We start from the raw sequence: 21,755 nt of genomic DNA, 5'->3' as shown, positions 1-21,755 counted from the left end.
ATAGCAGAGGACAGAGGACATACCCCTGGGGGCCCCTACGGGAGTACAGCAGAGGGCTGAGGACCCACCCCTGGGGGACCCCCGTGTTAAGAGTCAGTCGTGGGTCAACAGGGAGTACAGCAGAGGACAGAGGACACACCCCACGGGGGCCCCTGTGTTAAGAGTCAGTGGGGAGGAGATGTTTTTGCCAATCCTCACAGCCTGTGGTGGTCTGCCCATCAGGAAATCCAGGATCCAGTTGCAGAGGGTGGTGTCCAGACCCATGGCTCTGAGCTTGGTGTCGAGCTTGGAGGGAACAATTGTGTTGAATGCTGAACAATAGTCAATGAACAGCATTCTCACATAGGTGTTCCTCTTGTCCAGAGGTTTTACGGCTGTGTGAATAGCGATGGAAATGACGTTTTCCATGGATCTTTAAAACAGTAGAAAAATGGTGTGTCCAGTATGCTGGCCTTGATGTGACCAGCCTCTCTAAGCACTTCGTGACCGCCCTGCGCCAGCAGCATACCACCCTGCATCCCACTCCTGGCTTGCTTCTGAAGCTAACTAGGTTTGGTCCTGATTGGTCCCTAGATGGGAGACCAGATGCTGTTGAAAGTGATGTTGGAGGGCCAGTTGGAGGCAACCATTCCTCTGGTGCCTCAAATAAATATCCCAATGCCCCAGGGCAATGATTGAGGACGTTGCCCTGTGTAGGGTGCCATCTTTCAGATGGGATGTTAAACAGGTGTCCTGCCACTCTGTGGTCACTAAAGATCCCATGGCACTTATTGTAAGAGTAGGGGTGTTAACCCCGGTATCCTGGCTAAATTCCGAATCTGGCCCTCATATTGTCATGGTCAACTAATCATCCAGAAGGCGAGGTCAGTACAGGTGCATCAAAGCTGGGACCGAGAGACTGAAAAACAGCTTCTATCTCAAGGCCATCAGACTGTTAAACAGCCACCACTAACATTGAGTGGCTGCTGCCAACACACTGACTCAACTCCAGCCACTTTAATAATGGGAATTGATGTAAAATATATCACTAGCCACTTTAAACAATGCTACTTAATATAATGTTTACATACCCTACATTATTTATCTCATATGTATACGTATATACTGTACTCTATACCATCTACTGCATCTTTATGTAATACATGTATCACTAGCCACTTTAACTATGCCACTTTGTTTACATACTCATCTCATATGTATATACTGTACTCAATACCATCTACTGCATCTTGCCTATGCCGCTCTGTACCATCACTCATTCATATATATTTATGTACATATTTTTTATCCCTTTACACTTATGTGTATAAGGTAGTAGTTTTGGAATTGTTAGCTAGATTACTCGTTGGTTATTACTGCATTGTCGGAACTAGAAGCACAAGCATTTCGCTACACTCGCATTAACATCTGCTAACCATGTGTATGTGACAAATACAATTTGATTTGATTTGATCCCCAGCTTCCAATTGGCTCATTCACCCGCCCTCCTCTCCCCTGTAACTCTTCCCCAGGTCATTGCTGTAAATTAAAATGTGTTCTCAGTCAACTTACCTGGTAAAATAAGTGTTAAGTAAATTTTAAAAAGAACTGAGGTGAGGTGAGGGCAACAGCACAATATTCATTTGGGCATGTCACCTTGTTTTTCTTGGGCACTGGGACAATGGTGATCTACTTAAAGCAGATTAGGACTACAACCTGGGACAGGGACAGGTTGAATATATCTGAGGAGACATCTGCCAGTTGGTCAGCACACACACTGAGGACGCGGCCCAGAGGACGTCATCTGGGCTGGCGACTTTGTGATTATTCACTCTTTTGAGAGTTTTCCTCAAGACAGCCTCAGAGAGGGAAAGCACCTGGTCGTCAAATCCAATGTATTTTGTTCACGTAGATTCCACATCACAATACGTTGACAAATTACGTTAAAACAGCATTGATTCAACCAGTTTATACCCAATGGGTGGTTTTACATGCTCTGTGATAACAAGCTAAAGTAACAGTGAAATAACAGCTTGTGTGACCTAATTAATTTTACATTTAGATTTTAGTCATTAATCAGACACTCTTATCCAGAGTGACTTACAGTTAGTGCATCCATCTTAAGGTAGCAGAGACAACCACATATCACAGTAATCCAACTTGCTCTCCAACAATTATGGGTAGAAACATTTTAACAAGTATAGAACAAAAGAAAACCAATCTAAGTTATTTAGTTTTCCTCAGGAAATTTTATTCAAATCCCCTATTTAGCCTACAATGTGTTTTTGTCTCAATTAGAGAAATGTCTAATTGGATGATACTCCTCCCTGTCTATGTTGAGCGGTTCTATGTGGTGCCTGATGTTATTTGTGAAGGTGTCCCTTTTCTGTTCAGCATCCCCATAAGTTTCTCTTTGAACTCCCTGCACAGGAAGAAGTAGAGGAGTGGGTCCAGGCAGATGTTGACGGTGGACAGCCACAGGGTCACCTTTTGAGCGATGTTGATGGAGACTTGAGAACAGCCGTTGACATTGTTGGTCTGCTGAATGGTCCGTGGGATCCGCATGATGTGGAATGGAATGAAGCACACAGAGAACACGACCAGAACCAGGAAGACACGGACCTTTGTCTTTTGCTTGCCCTGACTGTTTTCGCTGCCGGAATTTCTGAAGGACTGGAGGACCTTGTTGGTGATGCACATGTAGCAAACTACAACCAGTATGCTTACGGCCCAGAACAAGACATCCATGAACACAACCACCACTGTGTGAAGTCTGACCCCGGCTGGGCTCTTCATGGACATACAGGAGGCATCCGTCTTGTTGCTGGCACCCTGATTGGTCAGGATAATGGTAGGGAGAGCAGTGGCGCCAAACAGCGCCACCCACACAGAGACAGACAGTACCTTACCGAAGACCAGGTTCTGACCCAACAACCTGCCACAGGGCCTGACGATCTTGAAGAAGCGGTCCAGACTGATGAGGCCCAGTAGAGTGATGCTTGTGTACATGCATGTGTAGAAGATGACACCTGAGTAGCGACAGGAGAACAGTCGTAACCCCACAGATGACGTAGGAAGTTTACTGGCCGCCACAATAGGCATGGTCAGGGTCATGAGAAGGTCAGCGGCCAAAAGGTTCTTCAGATACACCATGAAGGTGGAGGTTGAGCTCAGGTGCAGGGAGACCCAGGACGCGACCCCATTCAACATCAAGGCTAGCGGGAACATTGCAAAGTACAGACATGGGATAACCACATCTAGGTCGTGATAATTGAAAGAGCCACAGTCCAGAAGAAACAGGGGGGATGTCAGGTTAGATGTCATTGTAGCATCTGAAAAAAGGGAGAAGAAAAGTTATGGAAATATCTCAGTCTAATCTATTGTTTGCCAAATGAGGAACTTATTCAAGGACTTTCCTAAGTCAATACGAAAACATGCAAAATGAAGACACTGAGGAAAACCTTTGAATCACCTTGCATCATTTAACATGATTTGCATTGCTTTTGTTAACAATAACAAGCTAGCTAGCTGCCACAGAGTGACCCAGCCCCAAAGCTAGCCCGGAGCCAGGCCCACTTCCTGGCCTACTCTGTGATCACTCGGCTACACAGCCGATGCCTCCCGGACTCTACCCCAACACAGATAGAATCCACTACTCCACCAGATCCTTGTCATAAGCTCTAGACCTTTGCATCGGATCATCGCTGCTAGCTAGCTGCTACAGAGTGGCAATGCGTGCTAACGTCCCTGCCCCAAAGCTAGCACCAATTAGCCGCGAGCCAGGCGCATCTCCCGGCTAGAAAACAAAATTACTACAACTACAATACCTCTTTCGCCATCTGGCCTGTAGCACCACGACTGGTCCGCCGACGTAACTCCATCCGCTGTGCCCTCAACCGGCCAATGCCGGACGTCGGAGCAGATGCTCCGACTTACCCCGGCCTGCAAACTTTAAACACTGTGTCTCCCGGGTGCTAGCGTAGTAACGCTTCCCTGTTCTATCTGTTGCTGTTCACTGGATCCTATGATCACTCTTGGCTACATAGCTGATGCCTGCTGGACTGTTCATTAGTCACGATACTCCATTTTTTTTATAAATAAAAAATATTTCGGCCCCAGCCTAGAACTCAGGCTCTATGTGTAGTTAACTGACCATCTCCACCCATTCATCACCATTTTACCTGTTGTTGTTGCCTTAGCTGATTAGTGGTCGTTGTCTTACCCGTTGTTGTCTTAGCTGGCTCTCCCAATCAACACCTGTGATTGCTTTTTGCCTCGCTTTATGTCTCTCTGAAATGTCAATATGCCTTGTACACTGCTGTTTCGAATAGTTATCATTGTTTTAGTTTACTGCGGAGCCCCTAGTCCCACTGTACATGCCGTAGATACCTCCTTTGGCCCAACTCCCACACATGCGGGGACCTCCCCCAGCATAACTAGCACGTCCAGAGATGCAACCTTTCTTATCATCACTCGGTGCCTGGGTTTACCTCCACTGTACCCGCACCCCACCATACCCCTGCCTGTACATTATGCCCTGAATCTATTCTACCACGCCCAGAAATCTGCTCCTTTTTTCTCTGTCCCCAACGCACTAGACGACCAGTCTTGATAGCCTTTAGCCGTACCCTCATCCTACTCCTCCTCTGTTCCTCGGGTGATGTGGAGGGTAACCCAGGCCCTGCGTGTCCCCAGGAACTCTCATTTGTTGACTTCCATAACTGAAAAAGCCTTGGTTTCATGCATGTTAACATCAGAAGCCTCCTCCCTAAGTTTGTTTTACTCACTGCTTTAGCACACTCCGCCATCCCTGATGTCCGTGCTGTGTCTGAATCCTGCCTTAGGAAGGCCACCAAGAATTCGGGGATTTCCAAACCCAACTACAACATTTTCCATCAAAAAGGTGGGGGAGTTGCAATCTACTCCAGAGATAGCCAGCAAAGTTCTATCATACTTTCCAGGTCTATGCCCAAACAGTTTGAGCTTCTAATTAAAAAATTAATCTCTCCAGAAATAAGTCTCTCACTGTTGCCGCCTGTTATAGACCCCCCTAAGCTCCCAGCTGTGCCCTGGACACCATATGTGAATTGATTGTCCCCCATCTATCTTCAGAGTTCATTCTGTTAGGTGAGCTAAAGTGGGATATGCTTAACACCGTGGCAGTCCTACAATCTAAGATAGATGGCCTCAATCTCACACAAATTATCAAGGAACCCACCAGGTACAACCCTAAATCCGTAAACATGGGCACCCTCATAGATATTATCCTGACCAACTTGCACTCCGAATACACCTCTTCTGTTTTCAATCAGTATCTCAGCGAGCATCCGCTATGGGTCCGCGGTCAAACAACCACCCCTCATCACTGTCACTAATCCCCGGGATATGCAACTTTTCATGGAAGTCAGGAACCAATACCGCAGGCAGTCAGGAAATCAAAGACTAGCTTTTTCAAACAGAAATGTGCATCCTGTAGCTCTAAATCCAAAACGTTTTGGGACACTGTAAAGTCCATGGAGAATAAGAGCAGTGCAGCTGCCCACTGCACTGAGGCTAGGAAACACTGTCACCACCGATAAATCCACGATACTCGAGAATTTCAATAAGCATTTCTCTACGGCTGGCCATGCTTTCCTCCTGGCTACCCCAACCCCGGCCAACAACTCCGCACCCCCCGCAGCTACTTGCCCAAGCCTCCCCAGCTTCTCCTTCACCCAAATCCAGATAGCAGATGTTCTGAAAGAGCTGCAAAACCTGGATCCATACAAATCAGCTAGGCTAGAAAATCTGGACCCTCTCCTTCAAACATTATCCGCCGCCATTGTTGCAACCCCTATTACCAGTCTGTTCAACCTCTTTCGTATCGTCCGAGATCCCTAAAGATTGGAAAGCTGCCGCGGTCATCCCCCTCTTAAAAGGGGGTGACACTCTAGACCCAAACTGTTATAGATCTATATCCATCCTGCCCTGCCTTTCTAAAGTCTTCAAAAGCAAAGTTAACAAACAGATCACTGACCATTTAGAATCCCACCTTACCTTCCTCGCTGTGCAATCCGGTTTCCGAGCTGGTCACGGGTGCACCTCAGCCACGCTCAAGGTACTAAACGATATCATAACCGCCATGGAAAAGACAGTAATGTGCTGCCGTCTTCATCGACCTGGCCAAGGCTTTCGACTCTGTCAATCACCGTATTCTTATCGGCAGACTCAACAGCCTTGGTTTCTCAAATGACTGCCCTGCCTGGTTCACTGACCTCTGGCAGACTCTATGGGGGTACCACAGGGTTCAATTCTCGGGCCGACTCTTTTCTCTGTATATATCAACGTTGTTGCTCTTGCTGCGGGTGATTCCCTGATCCACCTCCACGCAGGCAACACCATTCTTTTACATCTGGCCTTTCTTTGGACACTGTTTTAACTCATCTCCAAACAAGCTTCAATGCCATACAACACTCCTTCAGTGTCCTCCAAATGCTCTTAAACGCTAGTAAAACCAAATGCATGCTTTTCAACCGTTCGCTGCCCGCACCCGCCTGCCAAACTAGCATCACTACTCTGGACGGTTCTGACTTAGAATATGTGGACAACTACAATTACCTAGGTGTCTGGCTAGACTGTAAAAACTCTCCTTCCAGACTTATATTAAACATCTCCAATCCAAAATTAAATCTAGAATCGGCTTCCTATTTCGCAACAAAGCCGCCAAAAATACCCTTGTAAAACTGACCATCCTACCAATCCTCGACTTCGGCGATGTCACTTACAAAATAGCTTCCAATAGCTTCCAATACTACTCAGCAAACTGGATGCAGTCTATCACAGTGCCATCCATTTTGTCACCAAAGCCCCTTATACCACCCACCACTGCGACCTGTCTGTTCTAGTCGGCTGGCCCTCACTACATATTCGTCGCCAGATCCACTGGCTCCCGATCATCTATAAGTCTATGCTAGATAAAGCTCCGCCTTATCTCAGCTCACTGGTCACGATAACAACACCCACCCATAGCACACGCTCCAGCAGGTATATCTCACTGGTCATCCCCAAAGCCAACACCTCATTTGGCTGCCTTTCCTTCCAGTTGTCTGCTGCCAATGACTGGAACGAATTGCATAAATCGCTTAAGTTGGAGACTTATATCTCCCTCACTAACTTTAAACCAGCTTCTGAGCAGCTAACCGATCGCTGCAGCTGTACACAGTCCATCTGTAAATAGCCCACCCAATCTAACTACCTCATCCCCATATTGTTTTTATTGACTTTTTTGCTCTTTTGCACACCAGTATTTCTACTTGCACATCATCATCTGCTCATCTATCACTCCAGTGTTAATCTGCTAAATTTTAATTACTTTGCTACTGTGGCCTATTTATTGCCTTACCTCCTCATGCCATTTGCGCACACTGTATATTGACTTTCTTTTTTTTCTATTGTGTTATTGACTGTACGCTTGTTTATTCCATGTGTAACTCTGTGTTGCTGTTTGTGTCGCACTGCTTTGCTTTATCTTGGCCAGGTCACGGTTGTAAATGAGGACTTGTTCTGAACTAGCCTATCTGGTTAAATAAAGGTGAAATAAATAAAAATAAATTAGCTTATAAACTTTTATCTACATCACTGAACTATTCCCACCTCTACCCCTATATTTTGTTAGCATTAGCTTATAGACCTGTATGTACGTCCTCACTGAACTATCCCCACCTCTACCCCTATATTTTGTTAGCATTAGCTTATAGACCTGTATGTACGTCCTCACTGAACTATCCCCACCTCTACCCCTATATTTTGTTAGCATTAGCTTATAGACCTGTATGTACGTCCTCACTGAACTATCCCCACCTCTACCCCTATATTTTGTTAGCATTAGCTTATAGACCTGTATGTACGTCCTCACTGAACTATTCCCACCTCTACCCCTATATTTTGTTAGCATTAGCTTATAGACCTGTATGTACGTCCTCACTGAACTATCCCCACCTCTACCCCTATATTTTGTTAGCATTAGCTTATAGCCCTGTAGGCACGTCCTCACTGAACTATCCCCACCTCTACCCCTATATTTTGTTAGCATTAGCTTATAGCCCTGTAGGCACGTCCTCACTGAACTATCCCCACCTCTGTCTCTAAGTTACATACATAGTAGACTTGCCATTTTTGTGAATGACTTTCAAAGTTTCTTTCGTTAACAATTGATGCAAAAGCCGTGAGAACCACTGGCAGTAACAAGGGAGTGTTCGTTGTTTGACATATTCATTACTTTTCAATTAGTGTACAAAACAACGTCAATTGAGTATTGAGCATAAAGGATAACTTAAATAATCAGACTATTTGCTATAGGGAGTTAATTTAATGATTTGAAGTGACAACCAGCTGAAGTAGGACTGAAGCACTGAGACTGAAGTGCATGCTGAGAGGTGTAGTGTTTAGATAGCCCTACTAATTTGTGTTTTCCTCTGCCTAGGCTCTTTAATTCATTTGCGTTATTAAGCATTAATAGTTAATATAATTATTCAAGCCAATGTAGTTGGTGTCATCTGAATCATATTTCATTTGAATGGACGTTACGAAACTCACTTCAAATACCTGTTTTGGAGCACTAATGAAATCATAAAACCTTTTTTTCTCCGTGAATAGAAATCTCTTGAGACAACAAGAGAAGCCAACCCACAAATCTGTGTAAGGCAAAGAATCATGAATGTTTTACAACTCTTTATTACATATTTAGCTACTATAGAACCAATAAACAAATAAATAACAATTTATGAACTATACTTATAAAACCCATTCTAATTTATTTGAAGTGTACCTTGATGAAGCAATGCATAAAACAGAGCAGGATAAGAAGAGGCAAGTGAACTAACGATGTGCTCACCTACCTGAAGAGAATCAGTGATCAGACGGAACAGTACTGTGGTGTGGAACTCTGCCACAACGCCAGTGTACAGTACATGAGACTCACATCTTGAATTACCCAAGAAGGCTCTACATGTTCAGACAAATGCAAATCCAGGGAAATCCAGGGAAATAGAGTGACACTAAAGCAACAGCGAGAACAGGTTGTAATGTTATTGTGACTCTCTAATGCAGTGTATCATTTACCCAACAGTATTTTACACAATAGAGTCTAGTTTTGACATACTGTAGATTAACCTGACAACCAGAAATATATCTGAAACCTAATAGGACCACTTTATTCATTTTTTTAGTATGTAATTTAAATAGTACATGATATGAAGTATACTTTACTTGTCCATTTACATGGAAATTCATTTTGTGATTTCAACAAACACACATAAACACACCATAGTAATACAATATGGAAAACACCAGAAAGCTAATAGTTAGCCTAATGCGCACACATTCAGTCCCTGCGGCCTACTGTTCAAACATGCATTGGTAGTATATGCAAACAAAAACATAATCATCACTGCAATCATCTTTACAAACATCATAAAAACAAGATGTATTCTTAATGTAAATGTGTGGACTTCAGTAGTACATCACACCCAGTGGATTCATTTTCAATATACTAATATACTTTTTCCACATTTTGTTACGTTAAAACCTTATTCTAATATGGATTAAATACTTTTTTCCTCTCATCAACCTTCACGCAATACCCCATAATGACATCACAATACCCCATAATGACATCACAATACCCCATAATGAAATCACAATACCTCATAATGACATCACAATACCTCATAATGACTTCACAATACCTCATAATGACTTCACAATACCTCATAATGACTTCACAATACCTCATAATGACTTCACAATACCTCATAATGACTTCACAATACCTCATAATGACTTCACAATACCTCATAATGACTTCACAATACCTCATAATGACTTCACAATACCCCATAATGACTTCACAATACCCCATAATGACTTCACAATACCTCATAATGACTTCACAATACCCCATAATGACAAAGCAAAAACAGGTAAAAGAAACAACATGAAATATACATTTACATAAGTATTCAGACCCTTTACTCAGTACTTTCTTGAAGCACCTGTGACAGCGATTACAGCCTCGAATCTTCTTGGGTATGACGCTACAAACTTGGCACGCATGTATTTGGGGAGTTTCTCCCATTCTTCTCTGCAGATTCTCTCAAGTTCTGTCAGGTTGGATGGGGAGTGTTGCTGCACAGCTATTTTCAGGTCTCTCCAGGGATGTTAGATCGGGTTCAAGTCAGGGTTCTGGCTGGGCCACTCAAGGACATTCAGAGACAGGTGTAGACCTTACAGTGACATGCTTACTTACAGGCCCTATCCAACAGTGCAGTTCAATAAATAGAGTTAAGGAAACATTTACTAAATAAACTAAAGTAAAAAATATAAAATAAAATAAAAAGTAACACATTAAAATAGCAATAACGAGCCTATATACAGGGGCTTCCGGTATCAAGTCAATGTGAGGGGGTAGAGGTTTGCTGAGATAATTTGTACATGTAGGTAGGGGTAAAGTGACTATGCATAGATGATAAACAGCGAGTAGCAGCAGTGTAAAAACAAATGGAGGATGAGCGGTATCAATGTAAATAGTCCTGGTGGCCATTCAGCGGTGTTATGGCTTGGGGGTAGAAGCTGTTAAGGAGCCTTTTTGGACCTAGACTTGGCACTCCGGTACTACTTGCCGGAGAGAACTGTCTATGACCTGGGCGACTGGAGACTTTTACACATTTTAGGGCCTTCCTCTGACACCACCTATTATAAAGGTATTGGATGGCAGGAAGCTTGGTCCCAGTGATGTACTGGGCCGTACTTACTACCCTCTGTAGCGCCTTACGGTCAGATGCGGGTAGTTGCCATACCAGGCGGTGATGCAACCGGTCAGGATGCTCTCGATGGTGCAGCTGTATAACTTTTTGAGGATCTGAGTACCCATGCCAAATCTTTTCAGTCTCCTGAGGGGGAAAAGGTGTTGTAGTACCCTCTTCACGACTGTCTTGGTGTGTTTGGACCATGACAGTTTGTTGGTGATGTGGACACCAAGAATCTCGCTCCACTACAACCACATCGATGTTAAATGGGGCCTGTACGGCCATCCATTATTGGGTATTGTGTGTAGATTTATGAGGGAAAAAATGTAGTTATTCTGTTTTAGAATAAGGCTGTAACGTAGCATTTCTAATATAAAGAGTAGGATAGTACATTACACCTGGTGGATTCATTTCAAGTATAACTCTTTGGATAGTTAACCCTCCACCAGGTAGCAGTATTATACTCTGTCAAACAGAACATCTCACAACATGAAGTAGATAATTCCAAAGAGTTTTAATTTTCTGTACAGGCACAGGAGTCTCCCTCCTGTGTTGGGGTCTGATCCTCTATTGTGTTGGGTCCTCTCCCAGTGAGCCAGCTACAGGTCCCAGGTGGGAGACAGAGCGTCTTGAACAAGGTGATCCTGAAGGACTTACACAGGAAGAAGTAGATGAGAGGGTCCAGACAGACGTTCATGGCTGACATCCACAAGGTGAACTCCTTAGAGATCTGTAAGGTAACCTTAGTGCAGCTGGTTGTTGAGGTAACCTGAAGCAAGGTGTAGGGGAGCCGTACGGCGTGGTAGGGTCCGAAACACGTCAGGAAAACCACCAGAACCAAAAACACACGCACTTTGGTCTTATGCCTACCTTCGTCATTGCTGCTTCCTGATTTCCTGTATGATTGAAAAACCTTCCTTGCTATGCATATGTAGCAGAAACAAATAAGAACACACACCACCCAGAAGATTGCTTTGTTTAATTTGACCAAGCCACTGTGGAAATCTTGTCCTGCATTGCTCTTCATTGCCATACAGAATAGTTCAGTCTTGTTTGTGGGATCCTGATTGGTCAGGATCATGGTTGGAATGACAGCAGTGGACAACAGCACCACCCAGATGGAAGCAGCCAACACTTTGCCGAAGACAAGGTTCTGACCCAACAACCTGCCACAGGGCCTGACGATCTTGAAGAAGCGGTCCAGACTGATGAGGCCCAACAGAATGATGCTCATGTACATACAGTGGTAGAAAATAACATCAGAGTAGCGACAGGCAAAGGCCTTCAGAGCCAGAGGAGCACTGGGCAGGATATTGGCTGCTTTGACAGGGATGGTCAGGGTCATGAGAAGGTCAGCGGCCAGAAGGTTCTTCAGATACACCATGAAGGTGGATGTTGAACGAAGTTGCATGCAGACCCAGACTGCTACCCCATTGATGATGAGGGCCGGGATGAACAACAGGAAGTAGAGACTTGATATAGCCATATTTAAGGTATCTTCATTAAAGCCACAGTCCTTTGGAGGGGAATGTGATGCCATTGTGGCTACTAATTTTGAGGAATCTGTAAATGAGGTTAGCAAGAAAAATGATTAAAATAATAATTAATTTCTAGATTAAAGGGGAAATCTGCATTGGTACATCAATTTTAGGAATTTTGAATAAATGATATGTAGCTATTGCTTCTTGAAGAATACAATGTAAGAATATAAATGGATCATGTGCTTAGTGTCCTCAAAACATTACCGTCCCAGAGACAGGTTAGACCTAGTGGCAGGGTAGCCTAGTGGTTAGAGCGGAAGGTTGCAAGTTCAAACCCCTGAGCTGACAAGGTACAAATCTGTCGTTCTGCCCCTGAACAGGCAGTTAAACCCACTGTTCCTAGGCTGTCATTGAAAATAAGAATTTGTTCTTAACTGATCTTGCCTAGTTAAATAAAGGTAAAATAAATAAAAAATATAAAGTCCTAGTTGGCATGTTCAATGGATAATATCTATCAATAAATTAACCCTCAACCTACCATTTTGACCCCAAGAAGAAACTATTGGAAAAGCAACAATCATAGCAAAATATAAACTGATTTCTTAGCAAAACATATTTACACAATTAATGTTATCTGAAATATAATTTGACCAAAATGACCGTTAACCTCAATTCCATATGTTACTACGCTAATATAACGAATTGTTTTAAGATGGTCATACCATGGATCATTTAGCCATTTGTTTTTGAATTTTAGGATGCCTTTAGGTATAAAAAAAATATATTGAAAAGCGATTTGATCAAATATTTGGCCGTTACTATTATAGCCCACGCATTCAATTACACATTCAGAAAAGATGCAAAAAAGACAGTAAACAAATTTATCATAAGAAATAAGGTTTTGAAGTCGCTGTCCTATATTTTGGAGGTCTAAGAAATATCTCCATACTCCCATTCATTTGTATGGGTTACCTTCAGATGAAGGTTTAATATCTATATATATCTCCATACTTCCATTCATTTGTATGGGTTACCTTCAGATGAGTCCCATGACACTTGTGGGGGATATAGAGCAAAAAGGAGAATACCATCGTGTTCAAGAGAGTCTCCTCTTTCCACAGAGGGGTTTGTAACCCAAAAGGTTTGGACGCTACAGACATAGATGGATACGGTGGATTGAGATGCAGCCCATGCAAAAAAGACCAGTCATTTTGCACTAGATCTGTACACTCCAATACGGGTATCCCTCTGCGTAGCAGGATATATTTGGAGTAATTTCAGATTAGTCCCGTGTACCAGGTAGTGCTGAGACTGCGGCTGACCCCCGTAATTAAATACTGTAATACATACTACATCCACCTCTTCCTTTTCTCAGTTCATTCCAGAGAGGAATGTAAAGAGCTCTATGTTAGAGTGTATAAGAGCAGAAGTGTACCGGCTGCTATTCAATAGCTTGGAGCAGCTAGCTAGTTAGCCTCTCTATCAGAAGACTCTATCAGAAGTGTACCGGCTGCTATTCAATAGCTTGGAGCAGCTAGCTAGTTAGCCTCTCTATCAGAAGACTCTATCAGAAGTGTACCGGCTGCTATTCAATAGCTTGGAGCAGCTAGCTAGTTAGCCTCTCTATCAGAAGACTCTATCAGAAGTGTACCGGCTGCTATTCAATAGCTTGGAGCAGTTAGCCTCTCCATCAGGGTGCTCTGCTGTCCCTCCATTCGGTTTTGGCTTGTGCCATCTCCTTTGGGTTCTTTCCTTGTTTTTATTGCTTGTGACAGTGTACCAACCTGGGCGATACTCAGTTTGTTCTACCAGTATTGCAGCGCTGAGGGTTTGTCTTAGTTGGGACAGTGCACCAACCTGGGCGATGCTCAGTTTGGTCTACCAGTATTGTGGTGCTGGTTTTGTGTGTTTACTATAGGACACAGTATATTACACTATTGGCTGAATTATTCTTCCACATTGAAATGCTACAGCCATTCATGTCTCCTGTCCTTCAGATAGTGTATGAGACAAAGGCTGGTACTGTGGGTCCCATGCTACACTATAATACAGTAGTGTGCAGTGTATACTATAGACACAGTAATATTACAATGTTGGCCTCATTCTCCAGTATTGGGTTTATGCTAGACTGACCATAGTGATATTACACTGGTGTTTTTTCACAAAGTTGCTGGGTGGCAATAGTTTCTGTTACACTATTTGACAGTACAAAGAGTAACTATCTTAGTTTCCCATGGAAACTCACATCTCATCTCTATTACAGTTTCTCGCTGTGTTTATTGTAGTTCTGTTCTATTGTACAGTACAAACAGTAACCTATCCCAGTAGTTACATTACTTAGATTGACACTTAAGTGTCAATAGACACTTGTGGATTAATTTGCATATTATATAAAATGAAATGTAGTTTTGTACAGTTTTGAGTTTTTTTTTTGGAACAGAATTTTGTCATATTTTTGTGGTAAAAATGACTGCCATGTAGCCCTTTCCTGCTGTCAATGACCAAAAGCACACTCTTTGGCCTCATGGGTGGAATGTTATTCATATTTTTCATAATTACTCAAAATTATTTAAAAAATGTACAAGATGAAAATCTGGTGTTTCTATGTCAAACTGTTTTATTATATTTCAGTCTTCTGTGCAAACTCAAAATGTGATACATTTCAACTCTATATCTGACCTGGTACAGGTGTCTTCTTTTCTTTAAGCCTATAATCATGTGTGTGAGGTGTAGACTTTTGTTTCAACGTGGATTATTTGAAATATACTTAATTTGTATTAAGAAAAAGCCAATTCAATTCATTTCAAAAAGTGATCGTGAGAGTCATTGACCAAAATATGGCTTTGTTTTCTTTATTTACTTACCCCACCGACAGCATCTCTGCTAGTGAAACAATGAGAGTGGTAGGGGCTACATTTTCTAAGCCACTTCAAACCAAATGGTTTACCACTGAAAATAGCATAACAAGTTGTCCATATAGAATATTGGAGGTTATACAATGGGTGGGTCTAATCATGGATGCTGATTGGTTAAAACCGCATTCCTGCCGGTGTCCATTCCACAAGTTACCACCGCTTAAATCTATGATGTTGAAATGCCTGTTTAATCTGTTCCATCTCACTGCGCAATCCATTGTCTCTGGAATGTCTTGAGTCAACAAATATTCAACCCCTTTGTTGTAGTAAACAAGTCACATAACAAGTTGCATGGACCCAAAATCCCAAAGTATTCCTTCAAAAAGTCAGAAAATGTATATACCAAACACAGATTTCCCCTTTAATGTTTTTTGAAAAATTAAAACATAAATTTGACACCACGATGTGGTTCATTTTCATTGTGTGAATTAATAGTTTATTGTTATTGCAAAATACAATTGAAAGCATAAAAGTCTAATGATTGTGATTCATAAAGTTCACAAAAAACATTCACCCCAAAAAATTCACAGCTTATTCTTTCTGTGTTCAAAGGCAACCTTTTGTCAGATTTGGGATATTTACGAACAATATTATTTAAGAAAAAAATGTCTATGATGTGTTATTATAAATAAATAAAGAAACTCACCGGTGAAGTTGAGAAAAAACATCTTGGAGGAAAGTCACTACGATGTCTTTCATGTGAGATATGTTACTGCGATATATTGGGCCTGCGTTTGTTACGTCACCTAATACACTTCCTGAAGATGGGGAAGTGGTAAAATAAGAGCTCACGCACAGGGTTAGTTATCAATATCTTTGGCTTTTTTGACCACAACTGAAAAAAAAGCCGCCCTTGTTTGTCAAACTTCTTATAATATAACAATATCATGCAATTTCACAGATGATTTTATCCAAAGTTACTGACAGTCATGCATGCATATATTTTGTGTGTGGGTGACCCAGGAATCAAACCCACAATTCTGGTATTGCAAGAGCCATGTTCTACCACCTGAGCCATATGATGAGACTGATGGAACTGCTGCTGTTAGCATCTGCCCATGCAGATGGTATTTCTCCTACCAGTGACCTGGATTCGGCAGGTTAGGGAGGTTATGTATGTTAGTTATATTTTCACAGGGAGGTTGGTGTTTTTTTAAAACATTTTTTATCCTGGAATTAATTATTATTTAAAAGATCAGACGTGTTGATCCCATGTTTCTCTCTCTCATGCTCTTACACTATGCACACACACCATTTCTTTCACATAAACTATTATTTTCACATTAACTTTCAGCCCTCTTTCGCAGTGTGGTTTTTACTGGTGTTGTTTCACATCTTGCTCACTTCCACGGAAAGCCTCCGGCCACTCACAGCTTGTTTTTCTAGGTTCCTCTGTGGTCACTGTACAGCAGTAAGTAGGAGCCTCCCACCTGCCCTTAGGCCAACTGTTAAAAGGTTGTATACTGTCTGTCTACACATACAGAACATCTGGCTTTCAATGCATCAGAGAAATCAGGGGATTTTTCCCTCAGTATCATATTGTTTTGTTGAAGAATGGTTAAAGACATGGATCAACGAATGGGAGAGAAAATTTAGATATTTAGATTTCACAAGTTTATGTAGTATAGGACGTCTTGCTGTCCATTATAGGCATACGTGTTGTGCCATGGTTACACATAATTACATATCTCTTATTTCAGTTCCTGAAGCCTAAAAAATAACGAGGTCAAAGCAGAATGCCAGTATGGGGAACTAAGCTGTTATGAGACAGACATGGTGATTAGGTGATTTCCTTTGGCATGAGGTTATGGTGACATTTAGAGGGGGATATGACATTCTACAACATGTTACAGACTGGTGTTACAGACTGGTGTTACAGACTGGTTTGTATATTATTGTAATTATCACTGGTCTGTGCAGAGTTTCCTACTCTACTCTTTCCATTGCCCAGACAGAGCTACAATCAACACACAGTTGATGTTTCCGTCAGCCTTCCAGTAGAGGGCAGTATGATCCTCTGTGAAACATTCATCAGACCACAATACATGGAAGTCCTTCAGAAGAGAGCTTTAGTTCGCTACAGACAAGCAGAGGAGTCTCCCAGAGGGGTACTGCCTGTGTTGGGGTCCGGCCCTCTCCCAGTGAGCCAGCTACAGGTCCCAGGTGGGAGACGGAGCGTCTTGAACAGGGTGGTCCTGAAGGACTTACAGAGGAAGAAGTAGATGAGAGGGTCCAGGAGGGAGTTGAGGGAGGACAGCCAGAGTGTACTCTCCTTTAATTGGAAGAAGAACAGCTTGAGGTTACAGTCAAACATGCGTCCCCGGGTCTGGCTCATGGTGTACGGTACGCGGGAGAAGTGGAACGGCACGAAGCACACAAAGAACACAGCCAGCACCAGGAAGACGTTTGAACTCACAGTCTTTCTCTGGGGCTGGCGCTGCCCTTTACCAGTACCAGCTCTGCTGGCTCCACCAGCACGGTAAGCGCTGGCGCGGGCGTAGGAACTATACAGCTCTTTGGTGATGAGGGCATAACACACTATCACCGTCACCAGGTTGCCCCAGAAGATGACCTGGCACACATGGTTGACCACCTCATGCCAATGCAGCCCAGCCGCCGTCTTCAGATCACTGCATTTGAAGTAGACTGAGGTGGGGCTGCGGCTGGTCAGGACCATGTTGGGCAGGGAGAGGGCCAGCAGGGAGCACCAGATAACCCCAGAGAGCAGTTTCCTGTGGGACAGATGAGCCGCGTTGGTCCCCTTGAATGGCTGGAGGGTCTTCCTGCAGCGGTCGATGCTGATGAGGCCAAAGAACAGGATGCTGATGTACATGGTGAGATAGAAGAGCACAGAGGAGACACGACAGACGAAGACACGCAGACCCACGGACGCCATGTTGGAGTCAGACAGCACCTACAGCAAAATACATTAATAAAGTCCGTGATTTAATTGCTGTTTTTTCATACTTTTTTCATACTTTTTTCATAGTTATCAATATTATAACTTATTAATATTATGATTATTATAATTGTAACTGCACCTTGAAGGGGAAGGTGAGGGTCATGAGGACGTCGGCCACCACGATGTTCTTGAGGTAGATGATGAAGTGGGAGCGGCTGGGGATGCTGAAGAACACCCACACTGCCAGGCCGTTGAGGGACAGGCCCAACAGGAAGAGGAGGGAGTAGAGAACAGGAAACACCACAGTCTTCAGCACGTTGTCACGGGAACAGCTGCTGTTGGTGTGGTTGTGATTGACAGGGGTCAGGGAGAATCCTGTTGTGCTGTCCATATCTAGGGCTGTGACGTATGAAGCAAAATAAAAAAAAGGTGAAAGTTGTACAGTACTGTATACTTCCTCATTTCATCCATTACTTACTGTAATGATGACTGGCTTAGAGATAATATAGCTGCCCTCCCATACAAAACAACTTGTTTGGATATTCAGAATACATTATTAAATTGAATTAAAAAATGATGAATACACTCACAAAATGCACTGCAGACGAACTTTGGAACCACGTACAGCCAGGAAGTTTTTTTACAATTAACAAAGCTTAACATTTTTAACAATCAAAATTACACGAGTTGTAATATCTTATTCTATTTTGTTTTGGGTGTAAGGCTGTTTGATGTGTCTAAGTGAACCCACCTGAGTAGACCAGGGGGAGATTGAGACTGACGGGTCCTGATAGAGGATCCTGGAGGACCGTGACTTCTTCTCTCTCGGCAGGTTGGATTCGTTAGATACTCTACTTGGAATGCAGGGGTTTGGGCTCTTCAAGACAGAGAAATGCATGAAAATACCCTTCTCTCTCCCTCTTTAAATCACTGTCAATCTGATCTGACACTAGAGCAAAGTGACAAAATGTGTGGAGATGTTCTCTCCTCTCTCTCCTCTCTCTCTCTCCCTTCTGCTTTTGTTTCCGGTCATGCCATTCAGAGGAAAGACAGTCTGGTCCCCCCCAGGATCCTGCAGTCCACAACACCCTCTCATGAATGTTATCCTGTTGCACAATCTGGCCATCAGCTGATGTGTGTGTGTTAATACACAGTACACTGAGTGGACAAAACATTAAGAACACTTGTTGAGTTGCACCCCCCCCTGTTTTTGCCCTCAGAACAGCATCAATTCGTCGGGGCATGGACTCTACAAGGTATTAAAAGGGTTCCACAGGGATGCTGGCTGAAGTTGACTCCAATGCTTCCCACCGTGTCAAGTTAGCTTGATGTCCATTGGGTGACAGACCATTCTTGTGTCGACACACAGGAAACATTTGAGTGTGAACAACCCAGCAGCATTGCAGTTCTTGACACAAACCTACTACCATACCCCGTTCAAAAGGCACTTTAATATTTTGTCTTGTCCATTCACCCTCTGAATGGCACACATATACAATCCATGTCTCAATTTTCTCAAGGCTTAAAAAACATATTTTAAATCCTTCTTTAACCCGTCTCCTCCCCTTCATCTACACTGATTGAAGTGAATTTAGCAAGTGACATCAATAAGAGATGATAGCTTTCACCTGGATTCACCTGGTCAGTCTGTGTCATGAAAAGAGCAGGTGTTCTTAATGCTTTGTATATTCAGTGTATAGTGAGCTACTTTTGACCCGAGCCCAATCGTTTAGTCATGGACAATGCTGTGATAGCACAGTATATCTGTTTAGTCATGGACAATGCTGTGACAGTATACAGCGTGCAGCCTACTGTAGGTCACCATATTTGTGTTTTCATGCTGAGCATATGCAGGTGTGTGTGTGTGTGTTTTAGTATGCCGAATACGATGGCTGGTTTTGGTTATCATATTTCACATTTTGGGGGTTTTGTTTATTCAACAAGTTATTTCCATTTGAAGCATTTATCAGCACCGTTCCGGACCAACAGTCTCTGAATAAAAAAACACATGGAAAACTGACGCTTTAATGAGACAGACTGGTTTCCTTTCAGGACACTTCAATGACTTAAGGAGCTTTGTGACATCACTGTCCCACTGTCCTCACAATCCGTATGTTCTCTTCACTCTTCAATCTATGACATCATAGAATTGGCCCAGACCATAGAAATAACATGCCCCCTACTGTCATAAAACGTCTCCCTGTACAGAAACCCAGCATAAAAACCACAAACAGCAAGCAATGCAGAAGAACAATGGCTAGGAAAAACTCTCTAGAAAGGCAGGAACATAGGAAGAAACCTAGAGAGGAACCAGGTTCTGAGGGATGCCCAGTCCTCTTCTGTCTGTGCCGGGTGGAGATTATAAGGGTACAAGGCCATTAAGGCCATATTGTTCTTCAAGATGTTCAAACATTCATAGATGACCAGCAGGGTCAAATCATAATAACAGCGGTTGTGGAGGGTGCAACAGGTGAGAGAGAGAATTAGATCAAATCAAATTGTATTGGTCACATACACATATTTAGCAGCTGTTATTGCGGGTTTAGCGAAATGCTTGTGTTCCGATCTCCAACAGTGCAGAATTATAGGGAGCATATATAACATCACACAGGACACCAGATAAGACAGGAGAATTACACCAGATAGGACAGACTGACCCAACCCAAAAGGTTTCTGTATCGAATCCCAGAGCTGTCATTCTGCCCCTGAACAAGGCAGTTAATCCACTGTTCCACCGGTAGGCCGTCATTGTAAATAATAGTTATTTTTCTTATCTGACTTGCCTAGTTAGATAAAGGTTAAATAAAAACAACTTTACAAAATGTAATGGTACATCAACTGGTGAAAGCTTTGCTAAGTTTATTTACTTCTGAAATGTAACAAAACAAAGGCTACAAAACATGTCCATACAAACAACTGCTGTTAGATAGTAATAATAGCCACCTCATATCTCTATCTGACAGATAACTAGAGGCTAGAGCTGACCTGGCTGTGGTAGCTACTAACTAGTGTAGCTTATTCATTCGCCTCAGTCCAAATGGGATGAAATATTAGCTAACGTTACATGTCAGTTACAATAATAGCTCAGCATTGCGAAGAAACACTAGTTTCGTTTTTTTTCTTCTGTTAAGTTAAACAGCAGTTACCTTGCCAGCTACATCAGTCAATTAAAGAGTAGCCAGTTTCTGTTCCTTCCACAACTTGGTGAAAGAGCGTAACGTGTACACTGAACTTTGCCCAACTCTCCCACGCCGGTCCAGCCAGCCTTCCAGAAGCTTTGGCTTCACACAGCCTGTCAGTCCACTCTGTAGTGTCTGTGTGGTCCTAAATCCAGTCGGATAAACATTGCGAACAGCCTACCGACTACTCGGAGGCGTCCGCATGGTCCTAAAGCACATTATTGCCTTGTTTGTATCCCATTCCAATGATAAAAGTGGAGGGGGGGACAAAAATACAATTTCAGAATGTGGGAGGGACATGTCCCCCCCATCCCCAGTGAAAGTTGTGCCCTTGTTTACATACCTTTATATGTAGGGTTTGTATGTAGTAAGGTTTGTGAACATATATATTTGAGGTTTGTATACAGTATAAGGCTTATTTTGAATTGGAATAAAAAAATTATAAAAAATAAATCGCAGCACAGAGTCTTCGGAAGGTATTCAAACCACTTGACATTCCAATCACATCAAATCAA

The 21,755-nt window shown here is 42.8% G+C and overlaps 3 protein-coding genes across 3 annotated transcripts; all 3 read right to left on the bottom strand.

The window, feature by feature from the left end:
* Nucleotides 1-1,880: 1,880 nt before the first annotated feature.
* On the bottom strand, nt 1,881-3,307 carry LOC109904932 (P2Y purinoceptor 13-like). Its single transcript, XM_020502029.2, has one exon. It carries the CDS (start codon nt 3,301-3,303, stop codon nt 2,326-2,328), a length of 978 nt encoding a protein of 325 aa, XP_020357618.2. The 5' UTR covers nt 3,304-3,307; the 3' UTR covers nt 1,881-2,325.
* Nucleotides 3,308-10,911: 7,604 nt separating this feature from the next.
* On the bottom strand, nt 10,912-15,886 carry LOC109905892 (P2Y purinoceptor 13-like). The gene is made up of 2 exons (XM_020503547.2): nt 15,806-15,886; nt 10,912-12,326 (listed from the first exon to the last, which is right to left on the bottom strand). The coding sequence occupies exons 1-2, from the start codon at nt 15,825-15,827 to the stop codon at nt 11,278-11,280; spliced, it is 1,071 nt and encodes a 356-aa protein (XP_020359136.1). The 5' UTR covers nt 15,828-15,886; the 3' UTR covers nt 10,912-11,277.
* Nucleotides 15,569-19,245, bottom strand: LOC109905891 (P2Y purinoceptor 12). The gene is made up of 3 exons (XM_020503546.2): nt 18,813-19,245; nt 18,201-18,460; nt 15,569-18,073 (listed from the first exon to the last, which is right to left on the bottom strand). The coding sequence occupies exons 2-3, from the start codon at nt 18,450-18,452 to the stop codon at nt 17,237-17,239; spliced, it is 1,089 nt and encodes a 362-aa protein (XP_020359135.1). The 5' UTR covers nt 18,453-18,460; nt 18,813-19,245; the 3' UTR covers nt 15,569-17,236.
* Nucleotides 19,246-21,755: the final 2,510 nt, after the last annotated feature.

This window comes from Oncorhynchus kisutch, linkage group LG15 (genome assembly GCF_002021735.2).
Source record: "Oncorhynchus kisutch isolate 150728-3 linkage group LG15, Okis_V2, whole genome shotgun sequence".
Lineage (NCBI taxonomy): Eukaryota > Metazoa > Chordata > Actinopteri > Salmoniformes > Salmonidae > Oncorhynchus > Oncorhynchus kisutch.
The sequence above is the reverse complement of the archived record's forward strand: the minus strand, read 5'-3'. Positions and strand labels throughout refer to the sequence as shown.